This window comes from Triturus cristatus, chromosome 4_1 (assembly GCF_964204655.1).
Source record: "Triturus cristatus chromosome 4_1, aTriCri1.1, whole genome shotgun sequence".
Classification (NCBI taxonomy): domain Eukaryota; kingdom Metazoa; phylum Chordata; class Amphibia; order Caudata; family Salamandridae; genus Triturus; species Triturus cristatus.
Window position 1 is genome coordinate 1,092,830,437 of NC_140585.1, and position 16,859 is coordinate 1,092,847,295.

At 44.0% G+C, this 16,859-nt stretch overlaps 1 protein-coding gene across 2 annotated transcripts in view; it reads left to right on the top strand.

Moving 5' to 3' along the window:
- Positions 1-14,427, top strand: part of CELSR1 (cadherin EGF LAG seven-pass G-type receptor 1) — a 457,515-nt gene extending 443,088 nt beyond the window's left edge. The window contains exon 35 of one of the 2 annotated variants that reach the window (XM_085654077.1): positions 10,559-14,427. In XM_085654077.1, the coding sequence (XP_085510203.1) occupies positions 10,559-10,568 (10 nt within the window). In that variant the 3' untranslated portion in view covers positions 10,569-14,427. Of the gene's footprint in view, positions 1-10,525 lie in introns of both variants that reach the window. The other variant, XM_085654076.1, reaches the window with a different exon arrangement.
- Positions 14,428-16,859: the final 2,432 nt, after the last annotated feature.

The window sequence follows — 16,859 nt, forward strand, 5'->3', positions numbered from 1 at the left end:
TGGAAAGGCTTAGGTTCCTCTCACAAATTAAGTAACTGAGGGAAAGAATTACACTTTAAATGTGGCTGACAAATAAGCAAGAAATAATCTTTGTGAGATTTTAAAAAACCAATGGAAACTTCATAGCTTTACTTGATCATCCATAGGGGATAAAGGATGTAACGCACATTTTATAAACCCCTAAAAAACACCAAATAGCTTGTTTAAAGATTCAGAGGTCTTCACAAATAGGGTTAAACCTAACAGTGAAACATAAAATCCTAACAAAACCAGGTGTGAGAAAAATTGAAAGCTCCTTTAGGCATACATGACAGTAGACTCACATAGCCCCAACATCAGACTACAAGTGTCCTCTGCAATACAGGTTGTTTTGTGTTCAGAAAGTTACAGCCGGTAACTGTATGCACATAAATAACAGAAGGAAGTAGTCCTTTAAAATCTAAAATATATTGATATATACAGCAGTCAATCGTGAATCAAAGTTGATACAAGCATGAGTGTACATCATTAAAAGTGGCAAGGATCAGGTGCCTTTAAAGCACACTGTTGGGTTCAAAACAGAGATATTAGGATTAAATGCATTTAGAAAACGATGGGCCATAGGCACAAAAATCTGGTCACAAAGTACTGGCTGCATATTGTGAACAGTTAAGATGTGCTATAGGTTTATTCTTAAAAATCCAAATCGTTGTGGGTCAGAATTTGACCTACCTTTTGAAAATTAAGGTAGATTGTAGGAAGGTGGATATCTGACTATGGTTACCCCCAAATTTTTGCCTAGTGTCTAGCTGGTTTTTCGACTTAGTTGGCCTGAGATCCTGCTATTCAGGATCTCAGCCTGGCTGTTCTCTCTTTAAAATGGACTCCATGTACCCTAGGTACATACCCAATTGGTTGGATCACCCTGTCAGCCCCTGTACCAGTGTACACTAGGTACCCAGGGCATTGGTGTACCCCAGGCCTGCCAGGGGCTGAAGCATGTATTATGCCACCCCAGGCTTGGCCTAACAATTTGACACAACTGGCTGATCACTCAGCTGGGGTAAGTTGGTGTAATCACCTCTTACTTAGGTGTAGTATACCTATACCTAACCTTAAATGGGACACCTGGTAACCTATAAGTCACTCCTATGGCAGGCCTTAACAATCCTGAAGGCAGAGTGCTTGGTTCCAAGTGAGATGGTGCTCTGGCATGAGCTGAGCCTGTCTGCAGTGGTCGGAACAACTTCCTTCTACTGTTTCCAGATATCGTCATACCATATACTCTTAAGTGCATTATGAACCTCGCGGTTAAATGCTATCTTTGGTTTGGCTTTATCAAAACATGTCGAGTAAGGTGTCATACGAATTGGAATACTAACCCCTCGCCAATTCTGGCGACGGGGTTAGCATTCCACCCTTCTAGAGGGACACGACATGTACAGTACCTGAAACCCGGGTAAAATCAGACATAGCCTCAGCTCCACAAAATGGATGCTGCCACCACAGACACAAGTCTGCCCTCCTGCTGCTGGGAGTCCTTCCAGCTTGGGAGGTGTGGACAAAGGGTTTCCTGCCAGGGGAGGTGCGTGCACCACCCCAGACAGGATTTTGTGTATTGGTCAGGTAGGGCTTGAAAGAAACCAGACATGCCTGTGGCTCACAAGGAGCCTCGGTGCATATGCCAGTTCAAACCGGTCCTGGGGCACACCAGTCCCGGGCCTGGGGCGAGCTGGACAAAGGATTGGGGGTGTAACCACCCCCCTTCCTGGTCCCACCCATAGGGAGGGACCTAGCAGGTAGTCCGGCCCCTAGAATCCGCTTAAAGGTAGGAGCTGTGTCCTAAGACTTCAGACATCCTGGAATCAACTTAACACTAAGAAGAAGACGGGAACTTCGACGCTCTGCTGCACAGAGGACTGAAGCCAATCTCCCCTGTGGTCAGGGAGTGACCACCTTGCTAACGCAAGCACCATCCAGCGAATCAACGTCTGCTTTGCCGCCGCCTCCCGCCGGAGCCCGAGCCCAGAGACTGACAAGACCTGGACCTCCAGACCTCTCACCGCCCGATCCACAGTCCCTGAAAAGAAGAGACCCGTGGAGGCACCGAGACACGTGGAGCCAGCCATCTTGAAACGACCACGACAAGCTGACAAGTGCAACAACCGAGGCTCCCTCCAAGTTGTGCTTTGGGATCTGAGAAGCCCAACACCCGAGCAGCATCTGCACCAAAGGTGAGCCCTCCAGCATCTCCACGATCTGCGTGGGGCCCTTCTGCATTTTGCCACTCGACGCGCCTAACCGGTTGCTGGCCCGCTGGCTAGTAGCCATCTTGGCGACGAACTTCAAGAAATACACCGCTGGTCTGGTTGCTCCAGACTGGCCCTTGCTCCCCTCCAAAGGAGCAGTCCTTCTGACCTTGCTGGTCAGAACCATCAGCTTATTTCATCTCCTACAACAATTGCTTTTGCCAAGGCTTGTTTGCTTCGATCAAGTCGCCGACACCGCCGACAGCGAGAGCCTGCGTGGGACAGCTCGTGAACCGACTCCTGGGCGTCGTCGACCTCCAGGGACCACGTGGCTGCAGAGACAAGCTACACCTTTCTTCCTGTTTGCACCCGACATTGCCTGGTACCCACCTGGTGCCACGCCGGTCACTGGCTAGTGACTGTGAACACTGTCCCCTCTGCTTACAGGTCTTCAACATCTCCGATCCACTCTTGGATCCACTGCATCTCTCCCGGACCGACCGCCTGCAGCATCTTTGTCTGCAAGCTCCACGGAACAGATAGAAGAAACCCGACGCACTTCGAGGCCTATGCACCCGCTTCCTGTGGGTGAGGTAAAGCTGGCACACCTGTGCCCAAGTGTAGTATTACATCTCTAGTGCCTGTGTTCCAAATCTTGAGTTCCTAGTCCATCCGGAAGATCCTCTTTGCAGTAACTTTGTACTTTTTACGCACCCATTGAAACCTATGGGAGCACGCGTGTGACTATTTGCTCTGCACACGCCACCCGTGGACCTCCTGGTCACTAACTGAAGTTAGCTCCTTGTAGGCCCAGCGATTCTAGAGGCCTTAGGCCTTTTCCCTTTTCTGTTCGTGGTACTTATACCACTATTTTAGTATATGGTTCGAGTGGCCACCAGGGCCTATCCATATAAAGTGCAACTTCTGTGTATTCCACTGTAATCTTGTTTGACGATTTGTGCTCCTGTGCTCATAAAGAGACTAGGGGTTACTTTGAGAAATAAATACATATATATTTTGAATATATATCTGTGTGGTGTCCTTTCATTGGTATAAAAGGGGGTTGCATTTGGTAAAACAGCTGGCTTAACACGCTTCACGAGTTTAGCCTCAAAGACTGCTTAGCCTACGCTACCACTAGGGCAGCTAGTCCGAAAAGGTTGACTTACAACCACACCATAAGGGTTGCTTGGCATGGTACAAGGTGATCACTTTAACTAGTGAGCATCATATACCAGGCCAACTTCTCACATAGATCACAAATTGCGACACAGTACTACTGGAGAAAATTACAGGGATGGTGGCCTGCTAGGGTCAGCAGACCACCATGTCTGATTACTTTTTAGTCAATTAAATTTTTGATGCTGAGTGGTGTAATATGCCAGTGGTCAAACGTTTTGATTTATGATTGGAAATGCAATAGGTCTCGCAATTGTTTGATTTAGAGCAATTGGCATTGCAAATGTTAGTGTATATCTGTAATTAAAAAAAAGTAAATGAAGCCTTGAAAGCATGCTGTTTAAATACACGTGACAAACAGTTTCCATTAAAATGACTGACTGTGAGGGCCCCTGAACAGCTGTACTGTACAGCTTCCTCCTCCCCCGTCACTAGCAATCACCTCGGCGGCCTGCTCCAAATATAATTACCACTCTCCTCACGGTCAAATTTTGGGCACAAATATTTCTCACATCATATAATCACCTGGTTAATTATCCATTGTAGCCCTTTTCCCCTTCTTGGGCCTCTGTCTTCGGAGGGACTGGTGCTTGTCCGCTCTTCATAAAGATTGTCAGTGCTTCGCCACGTCTTTGTGCTCAGGCGCCGCTGCCTCCTCATGGTACGATATCTTATAGTAGCCCTGGTTCTTAGGCCTCACAGCAGTAGCTGCCTGATGTAACTAACTTGTGTGGTGTGCGGAGCAGGCCCTTTTCTTTTCCTGCTGTTTGGCCCGGGCTCTGATACGATGCTCCCAACCTGCCTTTCAGTTCCATGAATCATGTGGCCACATCCCGACATGGAAGGCGAAGTCATCATTGGCACGGAGAGCAGTGGCGTAATGAAAGTTGAGGGGGCCCACCTGCACAGTACACAGAGGGGCCCCGCTCTGGATTTAACATAGCTGCCAAGGTTTCAGATTGCTATGTGTGACATTTTCATAATTTTAGTGTAATTATGAGTGACGTTTCAACGACTATGAGTGAGATACTTTCTCGCAAGCAAATCAAGCAATGAAGACAAGGGAAACATATAAATATCAGAAATTACACCCATTAAAGCACAGCTGCTAATATTCCAGATTGCTTATGTGTGAAATTTTCATAGATTTAGTGGATTTATGAGAGACATTCAGTGACTAAATTTGTGACACTTAAAGTGACACTTTCTTGCAACCAAAATCACACAATGAAGTCCATGGAAACAGACAAATATCAGAAAACACACTCATTTGTGCAACATGAAAGTCACACTCTGCAGCAGGTGCTTTTAAAGCTATTTTTTAATTTCTAAATAATCAGCACCCTCCGCCCCAACCTCAGCTCCAGGTTAGGCGGAACCACAAGTAACAAAGGGAACTCTGTGACAAAAGCAGCAACCCACTGAACTATACACATACAAAACAGTTCTGTAATATGCTGGTAGACTTTCTTTATAGCAGGCATATTAACTGTCTGCGCTACTTAATTGTGAGAGTGAAAACTATCAGTAGAAAACAGTATGACCTCTGTCCAGTGGGAACTTTAATCACCCGATTTATATGTGACTTCCTCTTAGCAAGTCTCTTAGTGTTGCGAAAATAAAACCTGCTGCTTCGTACTGGCTAGCAAAAATATTTAACCCTTTGAACTAATAAATCGGCAAAACAACTACTAGTTTAATTAGACAAAACTCCCTCCTTAGATGGCCCTGTATTTACAGCACAGACAACGTTAGTGTGCCATTTGCACGGCGCTCTGCTGTGCTCCCCTCCCCATTCTCGTAACAAATATTTTAAATGGCAGGAGTAAATTATATTTAAATGTGACTTACCAAGTCTCTTGATAGAATGATGCACCGAGAGGAGCTGCTGGGGGACCCTGGAGATTGCTTGCCTGTCTGTTCGTCAGAGCGAGCCGTGCTGCACTGCCTCATCCTGTTCCACCTGCTCCCTATGAGACTCATACTGTTAGTGGTAAGTCCGGGGCACAAGTTAGGCTCTGCCTGGGCAGGACACAGCAACAGCACATGGCGAGTTCAGGAGGAGGTGATCTGTTCTCGAACACCGGCTTCCTCCTTTTCTCGCCATGCAGCAGAACAGCGAGTAATTTCCTGGGTGCTGCTTGGGGCCCAGCTGGCGGGCAGGAAACTGAACATCCTGCTACAGCCGGGCCCACCTGACACGGGTGCTGCCCAACCAACAGTGTGTCCACGTGGGAAGGCGATAAAATTAATTCAGTGAATAGCAGGAATTCATGGGGGTTTATTTTTTTCCAAATATTCTGCCAGTTTAGTCCAAATGGGGGAGTCTGCTGATATCCAGGGATATGGTTTAGCAAGGATTCAGTCAGCCGGTCGGATGTAACATACCCATTCCCACCATGCCTTCTGCTGACGCGATCCGGGATAATTCCCCCCTTCTCTCAGGTCGGTGATGGGTAGCGTGGGGTAACGTAACCTCTCTAGTCTTGTCAGGTCCCTCACGTCAGCGCGTGGAGGAGGTGGCTCGCGTTACTGCTGCATTTTAACAGCACTGCGCAGGGGCTGTCCAAAACATGATACCCAGCAGCCCAGGGCCGTCATTCGTAGCGCTTTCGCGCGCACTACATGATTGACGGCCCTGGGAACCACATACAGGGTTACGCCGCGCTCCGCACCACCACCACTATGCTAGGTGGTGCGTGCGTGCGTGCAATGCAACTGGTGCGCTTGCAGTAACATGTGTAGACAGGGTTCCTCAGACTCAGTGGTGTGTGTGGGGTGGGTGCTGGCTGGGTCGGACCGTCGGTGACGTATGTCAGTGTGTGACAATAAACGCTGCTGCCCGCTGCCGTGTGCCACGAGGGTCGCGTAACCGCCGGCCGCCACCGCCCCAAAAATAGTGCCGCCTGGGGCGGTCCGCCCCCACCGCCCCCCCCTAGCTACGCCACTGTCTATACATATGTATTGAGACCTTCTCCATCCATCATCCTAGTTAGCAGATAGCTCCACCCATTAGGCTCGTCTGATCCAGAGGCCACAGATCAGATTCTTATTAGCCCAAAAAGAAGTCTATTAACTCAAAAAAGGCCCTTATGACTTTTATTTTTTAAAACTGTTCGAGAGAGAGTATGTACTAACGTTTGGTCTGCGCGAAGCTAATCTCAGCAGATCACACCTGTTACTCTGTTAGATTCATAACTCCATCTAGAAAATAATTTTTTACCGAATCTTTTGACTGACTCGCCCACTTGAAAATGTCCAGTCATTAACCTGTTTCTGGTGAATCGAGGTTTTAAACTCCTAGAAATGGAGTCTGGCCATGCTTGTGAAAGCCTTTGAATATGAAATTGTGACCAAGATAATTCAAGATAGAGATGTTAAATCTTTTCAGTTTCAAAAACATTCCTGTCATCCTTTACCAAGTGCTTTCCTTAGGCCATAGGATTGGACAGTAAGGTTTACCTAGGAGCAATTCAGAGCGATAATCAGCAGCTAAAAAGTAAAAGTAATGTTATGGATGTAGCGCGCATTGGTGTGTCTCCCAGTGCCTATTGTATGCAGTTCCAGATGCACATATCTGTTTCCATTCTTTCATGAATGTCCTGGGACTGCCCCTTCTTGTTTAGAGACAAGAAGCTGAAAAGTAAAGAACAGCTACTGAGGAAGACACACCTGAGCAACGTCAGATGATCCCCAACTGCTGTTGGATGAATCCATCTTTGGGGACATAGACAAACTTCTCTGTGCTGCAAACTTGACTATGCAGTGGTTCCCATCATATGCTCACGTTCTCAGAATATTTGAATAGATAAGAATATAGAATGAGGTTCCAGGATGGTGTATGGTTTCCATCAGAATATGAAGAGAGATGTACACACAGTCTATAAGAAAGGGGAAATATAACAGATTTCTAAATAGCTCTGGTGTTCAAGTGCTTCCCGTAGGTCGGTAGAGGAACACCTCAAGGGCTCACAAATAAGGCTTCCTTGGCAGAGACCCAGACACAGCATGGAAATGTCTGTCTTCACCAAAGGTATGGTCTGTATCTTCAGGAGTGCTGTGGAGATTCTTTCTGAATATCGTGTGCAGGTCTAGACGCTGCACATCCATATGGTAAAGGAAGAAATATGGCACGGTGTATGGTCGCCATCAGTAATCACATGAAGGGGGCATATTTAACTGCCTCACATCTATCTGAAGAGGCATAGATCTAGCTCAAGCCGTCATAAAGAGGGCTCCTTTGGCAAAGATCCAGGGCTCGCATGGAAATGGCTAGAGATCCAGAGATAGCCTGGAAATGGCTAGAGATCCAGAGAGAGCCTGGAAATGGCTAGAGATCCAGGGCTAGCCTGGAAATGGCTAGAGATCCAGGGCTAGCCTGGAAATGGCTAGAGGCCCGGGGCTAGCCTGGAAATGGCTAGAGGCCCGGGGCTAGCCTGGAAATGGCTAGAGGCCCGGGGCTAGCCTGGAAATGGCTAGAGGCCCGGGGCTAGCCTGGAAATGGCTAGAGGCCCGGGGCTAGCCTGGAAATGGCTAGAGGCCCGGGGCTAGCCTGGAAATGGCTAGAGGCCCGGGGCTAGCCTGGAAATGGCTATCTTCACACTAGGCTTGACAAATTCTTGCACAAGTATTAATGGAAATAATTCGTAACACCATTTGAAAAATGGCTTCAGTACACCTCTGAAACCACCATGCGCAGATATAGTGTAAGAGCTAAGAGGAACTTGTACAGCAGAGGGACAGATAGGGAAATTGGCAGACGCGATGGGCCCAAAAGCACATATCTGTTGTCCGCATCTACTTGTTTACCTGCAAGGTGTTATCACCATTGAATAGTGGCATTGTTCCTGCGCTCACTTTGATCCTAATTTTAAAACGTCGTATATTGTCAACTGCAAATGCTATTTGTTTTGAGTCACCTGAAGGTCGTGCATAACAAAGAGTAACGAGTGTCGGGCTGGCTCTTGAAAACTGCTAATGGTGTGCTGGAAAGTAAACCTGTTTGGAAAGACAGGGCACACAAAGTTCATAAACATGTACCAGCCTCCTATTGTGCAACAAGCTGTGAGTAGAAACACAAAATCAAACGAGAAATGATTTCAACCCTGAGAGTTACCGCCACCAGGGTGTGTGACACCTAGGCCTGGGTGGGATGTAAATTAAACTGGCGGAATTTCACATTAGGCTTCTCACACAAAATTCCTGAAACAATACCATTAAGCCAAGTTGCGTAATTACATGCCATTTGCAGTAAAAATGTACCGCAAATGCATAGGGATAACAGAACAAGAGGGACTGTTGATGTTTTTGATTTTTTTTTTTGCACTTTCTTTTAGCGCAAAAAGCATCCTAGCATCAAAAATTGATGTCAAGACGCATCTCATAATCCCATACAACAATAGAGCTAAATGGTGGAATTTGTGTAAATATTGGTAGCAAATTATGCGAATTTCACGCAGCAGTGGTGACATCCCTAAGAAGAAAAAAAATGAAATTATGTATTAGTGTTCTTCAGGAAATATACTACCACCATCAGTCAAAATGCTTAATTTTGATGCGTGAGCTCACGGCCCCCGATTCTATGCTTCCTGAATTGAAGTGGACTAGTAGCAAATCCTGTCTAATTTAAAACACAGGAGGTTCTGGTTATAAAAGGGCCAAGTGATCTAGAATTCCTCTTGCTTACTCGCATTAAAATAGCTGTCAGACTCTATAAAGAACACCAGCATAGAGGAGCTTCAAGTCAAAGGGATTCTGCATGAAAAGATCCCACCTATCTAACCACTAATACGTCGAACTTTCATGACTGCGTTTTTGCAGTTTCAAACGGTACACTGCTTTCAAGTAGTGTAGTAAAAAAATATGGACGCATAGCAATGTCTGTAAAATCGAATCCAATTACTAGCATTAACAAAGCCACTCTGTCTAGCATTGGCTGCCAGGGCTTAGCTTGGTCAGTGCTTGTTTTGCCATGGTTAAAATAAAGCATTGTTGTTTTGAGAGCGGTCGGGCCCTCACCAATAAAAAAAAAAAAACGAGTTTTTTTTTTTTTTTTTTTTAATGGAAAAAAGCAAAACAATTTTTCCGCTAAAAAGGCACAAAGTTCCATATTAGTCCTTTGCACTGAAGAGAACTACATTGGGTGTGCTGCTTGCGGAAGAGCATAACACTGTCACTCACAGTGAAGTTAGCCAATGACTGAATGTGGGCGTGCCTATCCTTCATCAGCTTTACATGGCTCTCATTTTTTCAGTTCTTATTTCATTTGTTATGGATGCATGAGTAATGGACATGCCAGTCTTCCATGGCCGCTGAAAGGAGGCTGCAAATTGACGATAATTACACGTTTAAAGCATCTGCACTGCCCTCTCTTGCACAGAGCATAAACCACTCTAAAACTGGAAATACCGTTGAAAACACTCAAAATTACTCGTCAACGTTTCAGGCTTTTGCATTGCTTGCCCAAACCACTAAGAGACATTTGCACTCTACCATTGTATCCCAAATCTCTGATAGCAATGTATAGGTCCCATCGAGCCACTTGAACCTTGTCCAGAGATTCAGTATGTCTAAAGGGCCAGAAAAATCAAGCGGTAGCAAAGCCAGTAGGCCTGTGTGCAATTATTTTGTATTTTTGTTCTCTTTCCAAAATATAAGTTGACAAGCGTATAGTAATTAAGAATTTGCCCGGCAGTCCGGGCACACTAGCTCTGACACTGTAGTGCACCTCTTTTCAGACGGGTGTTCACATGTACAAAATGACCAGACAATAGACAAAGTGGGCTGACCCATTCCCCCATGCTGTATATATAGTATGTGCTGATTGCTATGGTAAACAGTAGCAACATCTGAATCACAATGGATTGAGGCTGACCCAAAAGCCCCTCTGTTTGTGTCTGTGTGTATTTTTGCTTTTGTTAAACATGAAAATGTGAGGGCAGCAGGCCACTGTAATAATTAAGATTGCACCACAACTACCCTCTTGTGTGACAGCGCTGCTGTTTACTGCTGGTGATGGAAAATTGACAATGCATGCACGTTTACTAACCTGGAATGCCTACTCTTGTTTGCTTATTTATACCTAACCCTAATATTGCATGCTTCCTTCTCATGAACAGCGGCAGTAACGAAACCTCAATTTGAACCATCAGGAATCCATGAAGGCCACTGCTTCCATAAAGTAGCTGCTGAAATGCCCTGCGTCAGAGCTTCCGGGAAAGGACATGCGAGCTGAGGGTGATGCCACTTCCTGCACATTATGGCGCTTTCGGACAACCTGTAAATAAATGAACTGTGCCGACGAGATGTACAAAATGGCCGAGGATGGATGTTTTATCAGCTGGATTCTGCATTTGTTTATGGGACCAGTGCCAAAATTTCTGGAGATGCGCAAGATGGCTGTGGTTCCAAGGACAGAGGATTTTATGACTGCGCTCAGAATGCCTACATAAGCATATGCAGCTCAACTGCTTATTTGTAGGTCCCGCACTAATGGTCATCTATTGGGCGATCCAATGAGCTGATGCAATCTTATTCTGTCACCATGTGACCTGTTTGCCTAATGAACAATAAGTGAAAAGAATATCACACCAAGTGCCCTTCCTAATCACCAGAAGACTATTTTTGGACACTGCTTAAACAAAAAAAGAAAAAAGTCTTTTATATAAAATTTGTAGATAACTTTTTTTTTTATATATTTTGTATGGTGACTCTAAAAAAGCAAATATGCTTCTTTGTACATTTTAAATTTGTGATGAGTTTAATTTGATGCTTGATATTTTTTTATAAAGATTGCACAAATGTACTTGAACTTGGCTTGTTAAAATAACTAAACCATTCGTCTGACCAAACACAGGTCACCATGAACATTCTCAAAAGGTAGCATACTTCAGTTTAGACATCATATTCATCATCACACAAATGCATTGTAATTTTTTTGTGCTGGTTTCTGCTTCCAGTTGTAACCCTTTCTTAAACAATATCCAGAAAACACAATTCAATTTAAAAGAATTTCTATTGAGTCCACTTTTACCAATCTTTCATTTTCTTTTTCTACCTGATGGGTGCGCGAATGGGAAATTTGGAAGAAAACCCATTCCTTTTAATGAGTTTTTAAAACTTTGAAGCTACAGTGAAAAGTTTACCGCCAATCCTGGAGCGGTCTCAGTGAGTGCTCATGGAATAAAGGTTGAATGATTAACATGCCAGCTGTTCATGCATTCTTCAAAGGTTACAGTCCACATGGCAGCATACCACCACGGACAACTGGATGACTCTCATGAGCAAGCACTCTTCTGCACTACGTAAATGTTGTCATGTTCCATTAACATTTGGTGACACATTTACCAAGGCACTACAATTATTTGTTTCTTTTTATCCAATAAATCTGTGAAGCACTAATTGTTTGTGTTTAGGCTGGAGATGAGGTTTTGTATTATGTCGCTATTATCAAAAGTCATTTTTTGGAAATGGGAGGTGTGCCCGACTATCCTAACGCTTTCACAAATTCGTCAAAACAATTTACTTTCATACAGAAATTTCTAGGCTGACCAGGACACGATAAATGTTTTGAAAAAAGATATATGCCAAAATGGTATCCTTTGTTTTACAACACTATGATGTGGACATAAAATATCCCCGTGGTCTTTCCCTTTTCCCACACAACTGCTACTGTCATAAAGGAGTGGTTTGGCCTAAGATACATAGTAACCATCTTTTGCTTCTGAAATCCAGAAAAGTAGTTCAACCATATTTCACGTGGAATGCCTGCTTACAAAGTAATTTTAGTTAAAGCAAGATGTAGCGCAAAAACAGTATCACACCCTGGTTGAGTCTCTTCTGTGATGTGTTTACAGAATACTGGGAATTGTGATTGTTTCTTTGGTAATATTTTGCATCAATTTGGTTTGAATCGCAGTTAGTTTGACATTATAGTAACACATGAAATTCGGATTAGTTTTAATCAATTATTTTGAATATTTACTTTGGTCAACATCCTGATTTTGTTAACCCATGGGGATCCACTATGTCCTTAAACTCATTGAAATGCACAATTCTCATTTACCTATCAACCTCCTCTTTGGATCACAGTCCCCTTACTACTATTTCACTTTTAAAAATTGTTTTTTTAATTAAAAGGTTATTATTTAAAAATGCCTTATTTTAAACTCCTTGCCAATCAATATACATATTTGGTAAATACATTGGTATGTGGAACTAACTGTTGCAATTTTTTTGTGCTTCTCACTATTTGATTCAGCCTAATCACTGAGTGTCCTGTGATGTTAGACTCCGAGCTTCTGATGCAAAAATATGGATGCACCTCGTTGAATGTTACCATACCAGTACCTGCTGGTCTACTGTGAGTCTGTGGTGTAACCATTGACCGGGAGTAAAGTTTCATGCCTGCTTTTTGCTCCTCAGTGCATAAGATTTTCACCTTTTTGTTTTTTTTACTCCCCACATTCATAATATTGCTTTATATGATTCAATTACGAGCTTCTGTCTGCTGGAAAAGACATTGTTTTAGACCACCGTGTCTTGAATGCAAATCATACGCTCTACCTCAATTCTAGACCCTCTCCGCCTCCAACGTTTGAAGAGACGCTTCCACTGGTTGCTAAAAACAAACAGAACATTTTTCACTTTCTCCTCTAGAAAAATATATTCTTGCCACTGTGCAAACTACAAGATTGTGAGCAAATTTCTTCACGCAAAACGCTTCTAGTTCATTGATATGTAACATTTAATGATCAAATTTACTCTAATTTCAATCTAACCGAAGTGGGCTGTGACTCGAAGCGCCCCATTGACCCTTCCCGCAAAGGTATATAATTGAGGCTTCTCCATTGGTATTTCCCAGGATTTAGAAGTATGCCCCATCTACTAAGGAGGGAATGAGTTGTGTGAGAGGTAAGCGGAAAAATTAAATCATTGTTGCGTTAACACCCACATCTGCTTTGAAAACGTGATGAGTTGAATTGGACCTAGTTGATGCAAGCTCCTTAGTGCTCTTGTATGATCTATTGAACACACTTGCAATGTATGTTATGATGCATAAATAGATTTGCAAAGAAATTAATTGTTTCTATTACAAGTTGGTACTACTGCAACAGCAAATGATGTGTTCAGAGGAGGATTTTGAAGTGGCAACTCAGGCACTTCAGCACAACAGTCAGTGTTAGACGAAGCAACTTGCACTGTATTGTAATTTTTGTGGTGGTGAGAAAGTGTAGGTTACTGAATGAAGCCATCCACCGTATAATGTATTTGGCATATTGTAAAAAATGCGGATTGGGTATCTTGCGCCTTTGCTTGATATTTCGCAATTGAAATAAGAAATTTTAAAAAAGAGTATTAGATGCAAAGGGTTTCTGTCAGATGGTGAGATATGGAAATATACTCTTCAGGAACAACCAGACCTCTGTATAGGGGGCACTGAAGTGCATTATTTCACAGTATCAATTTGAAAATTGCTATATAAATTGGATATTAATAAAACTGCACTACCAAGTCCCAAAGTAAACTTATATCAAATGAACATTAATATTGATCGGGTCATACAAACTAGATGAAAATTTAACTTTTTTTGATCCAACTGGATAGAAAGGTTATACTTCAAATAATTACAGAAAAACGACTTAACTTGTGTTTGCAGCATAAAAGTGCATGTGACCTATTTTATGTGGGGGAAAGAAAGTGATAAAAGTTATTTTGATTCTTTAAGGGTCTGTGAAAGCTTCACCTTTGCTGTACATCCTACTGTGCTTGACTTACTCTGAAGTGCTCTTACATTGAAAGTATGTATATATTGCCCCTAAAATGTAGTTGATTTGAATTTGATCAAAGGTGTTAAGAGCACCCATCTTTATTAATGACCTACAAATGTAACATATTTTATGACTTTTTGACAGATTACACACTGGATTTTTTTTAAACAAATGTATATTTATTAATGCGCAGAACACTGGAAATATAGCACAGTGACAAATGTTACCATAAATTAAGTTCTGAATTTGTACTCCTGTGTGGTTTCAATTTTTTCATCCAGACATGAGAATTACAAGGAGATTCAATTCATTGTAGCCTAAGAAACGGGCCAGCACAGTATTGATTTCTTGATTCACCCTATGGGAATCCTCATTGCATTAATATCTACTCTTCCTCTTCACTGCCTTTATAGGAATGTGAGAGAATCGTGTCTGGAAAGCGTGAAACTGTACTATCCCTTAACATTTCCAATTTGTTCTAACTCCGGCGGACATAAATACCTGTTTGTTCAGGTGGAAGTGCTGCTTGTAACACAAAAATAGGACCACAAAGGAAGACTTGGAGCTTGGGTCCAGGTTTACTAAAGCATAGCAAAGATGTTAGCACAACGCAGAGTAGTGCATGCTATTTACTAACCAGTGCAATAGTAGTTTTGGACTATAAAGGGGAACTTTCTACAATGCATAAACACTGCACCTCTTTGCGTAGCTTTACATCCAAGGGGCATTAGAGGGGTGTTACTGGGTTGGATCAATGCAAACACCCATAAGTGTAAACGCAACGCCCAATCTGCTAAAAAGTTTCATTAAATAATTGAAGCCTTCATGAAGCACGGTACAGATGGGGAGATGTGCATATATGCCAATAGGTCAGATTTAAGGCATGAGACTCCCGATTTTTGGAGCCAATTTCTTTTTTTTTTTGTGGCTGTCTCCCGCCTCAAATTGCCTCTGCTTCAATAGAAGTCAATGGGGGAAATATGTGCTGAGTGTCATTGGAGATGGTGGGAATGTCAGTCAAAATGGTGGGGGTGCCAGTTGTGATATGCTTGTAAGTGATGCTGCTAATTTTGAAAAAGTTGTGGGCTGGCAATGGAAACAACTGTAGTTCGGTGAGCTTTAGGTGATATTGTCATATTTCTTCAGGGCAAAGATGAGACTTGCTTTGGCGTGCAATGTACCCTTGGGGAGGGGGGTAAATGGGGCGGGAAGGGTCATGGAGGTTAGTGATGAGTCTGGGTGGCAATGGCGCAGCACTTTGCCACCATCCAGATACAAGAGTACAATGGCTTGAACTGCTTTTCTGAAGTTGTTTTCTAAGAGAACAGCTTTACTTTCTGTAGTAGATTGCTGATACCAGGATGTCTTTATTTTCCAGGCAGTGTGTTCCTTGAGGGTGAGGTTCGTTTTCAGGGTGGAAACAAGTGACTTGGCATTGAGTGGAACGTGGAGTTTGAAGTTTTTAAAGATTGTCATTTAAGACCATTTTGGATCCATTGTTTCTTGTTCTTGGCAAACCACAAGAATTCCGTCTTCAGATAGCTGATGGACATTCTGGTCTGGGTGAGACGCATGCTGTTTCAGATATTGGATGTCTGGAGTGATGGAGACTGTCAAGTAGAGTTGTGTATCGTTGGTATATTTGTGAATTTGAATGCTTCTATTGGTGGCTTGTAATGCTAAAATTGGTGAGTGGTGTCAAGCGGGGATCCATGCAGAAGTTGAAGATGGTAGGATGCAGAATGAAACCTGGGGGACTCCACAAGTAAAAGTAGTATTCTGTGGCCTGGAAGACCCCTAGGAGGGTGTTTCCCATTTCTGTTGCTTTCTAACTTTTAGTTTCTTCCCATAATCCCCTGTCTACCTGTTCTGAGGGCTGCCCTGGGTCACCTGCTTCTTCCTGCTGCCCGCCATCCCTGAAGCCAGTCCCATGCATCCTCAGGGCTTAAAAAGAACCAGGTTTTCCCCTCCGCTTCGACTCGCAGCTTTGCGGAGAACAGCATCGCATACTTGATCTCTTGCTCGCGCAGAGCACGTTTCACCTCCAGAAAGCTGCGGCATTGCTTTTGCACCCGCAAGGTAAAGTCTGGAAAGAAGGTAATCGTACTATTGTCAATTGTGACTGGTGGGCTAACTCTTGCTGGATGGAGTATGACATCTCGATCTCTGAAGTTGAACACCCGTGCCAGGAGAGGACGGGGCGGAACTCCTGGCTGTGGCCTTCCACCCGGCACTCTGTGCGCCCTTTCAATCGTAAAATAGTTGGATAGTCCCTTAGGCTGGAGGTGTTGTAGCACGAGACTCTCAACGTAGAGATCAGCCGCCTGCCCCTCCGCCCGTTCAGGCACTCCCAAAATGCGCGTGTTGTTGCGGCGCATACGGCCCTCGTAGTCGTCGAGCTGGTACGTTAGCAGTTCCTGGTTGGCCTGCAGGTCCGCCACCTGCCGCTTAAGCAGATCAGTCAGGCACTAGAACTTTGGCAGTTGATTCCACCTCAGAGAGACGCTCGTTCGTCTTGCGCATGTCCGCCCTAATCAGGGAGACCGCCGTCGCGACAGTGTCAATGCGGCCCTCTAGGGATGTACGCACCGTGATGATGGCCGCCAGGATATCCTGCAACGTTGGTTCTGGTGGGCTCTTTGCTTCTGTGGGAGAGGTTTGTGCATCTCCCTGCCCCTTTTGC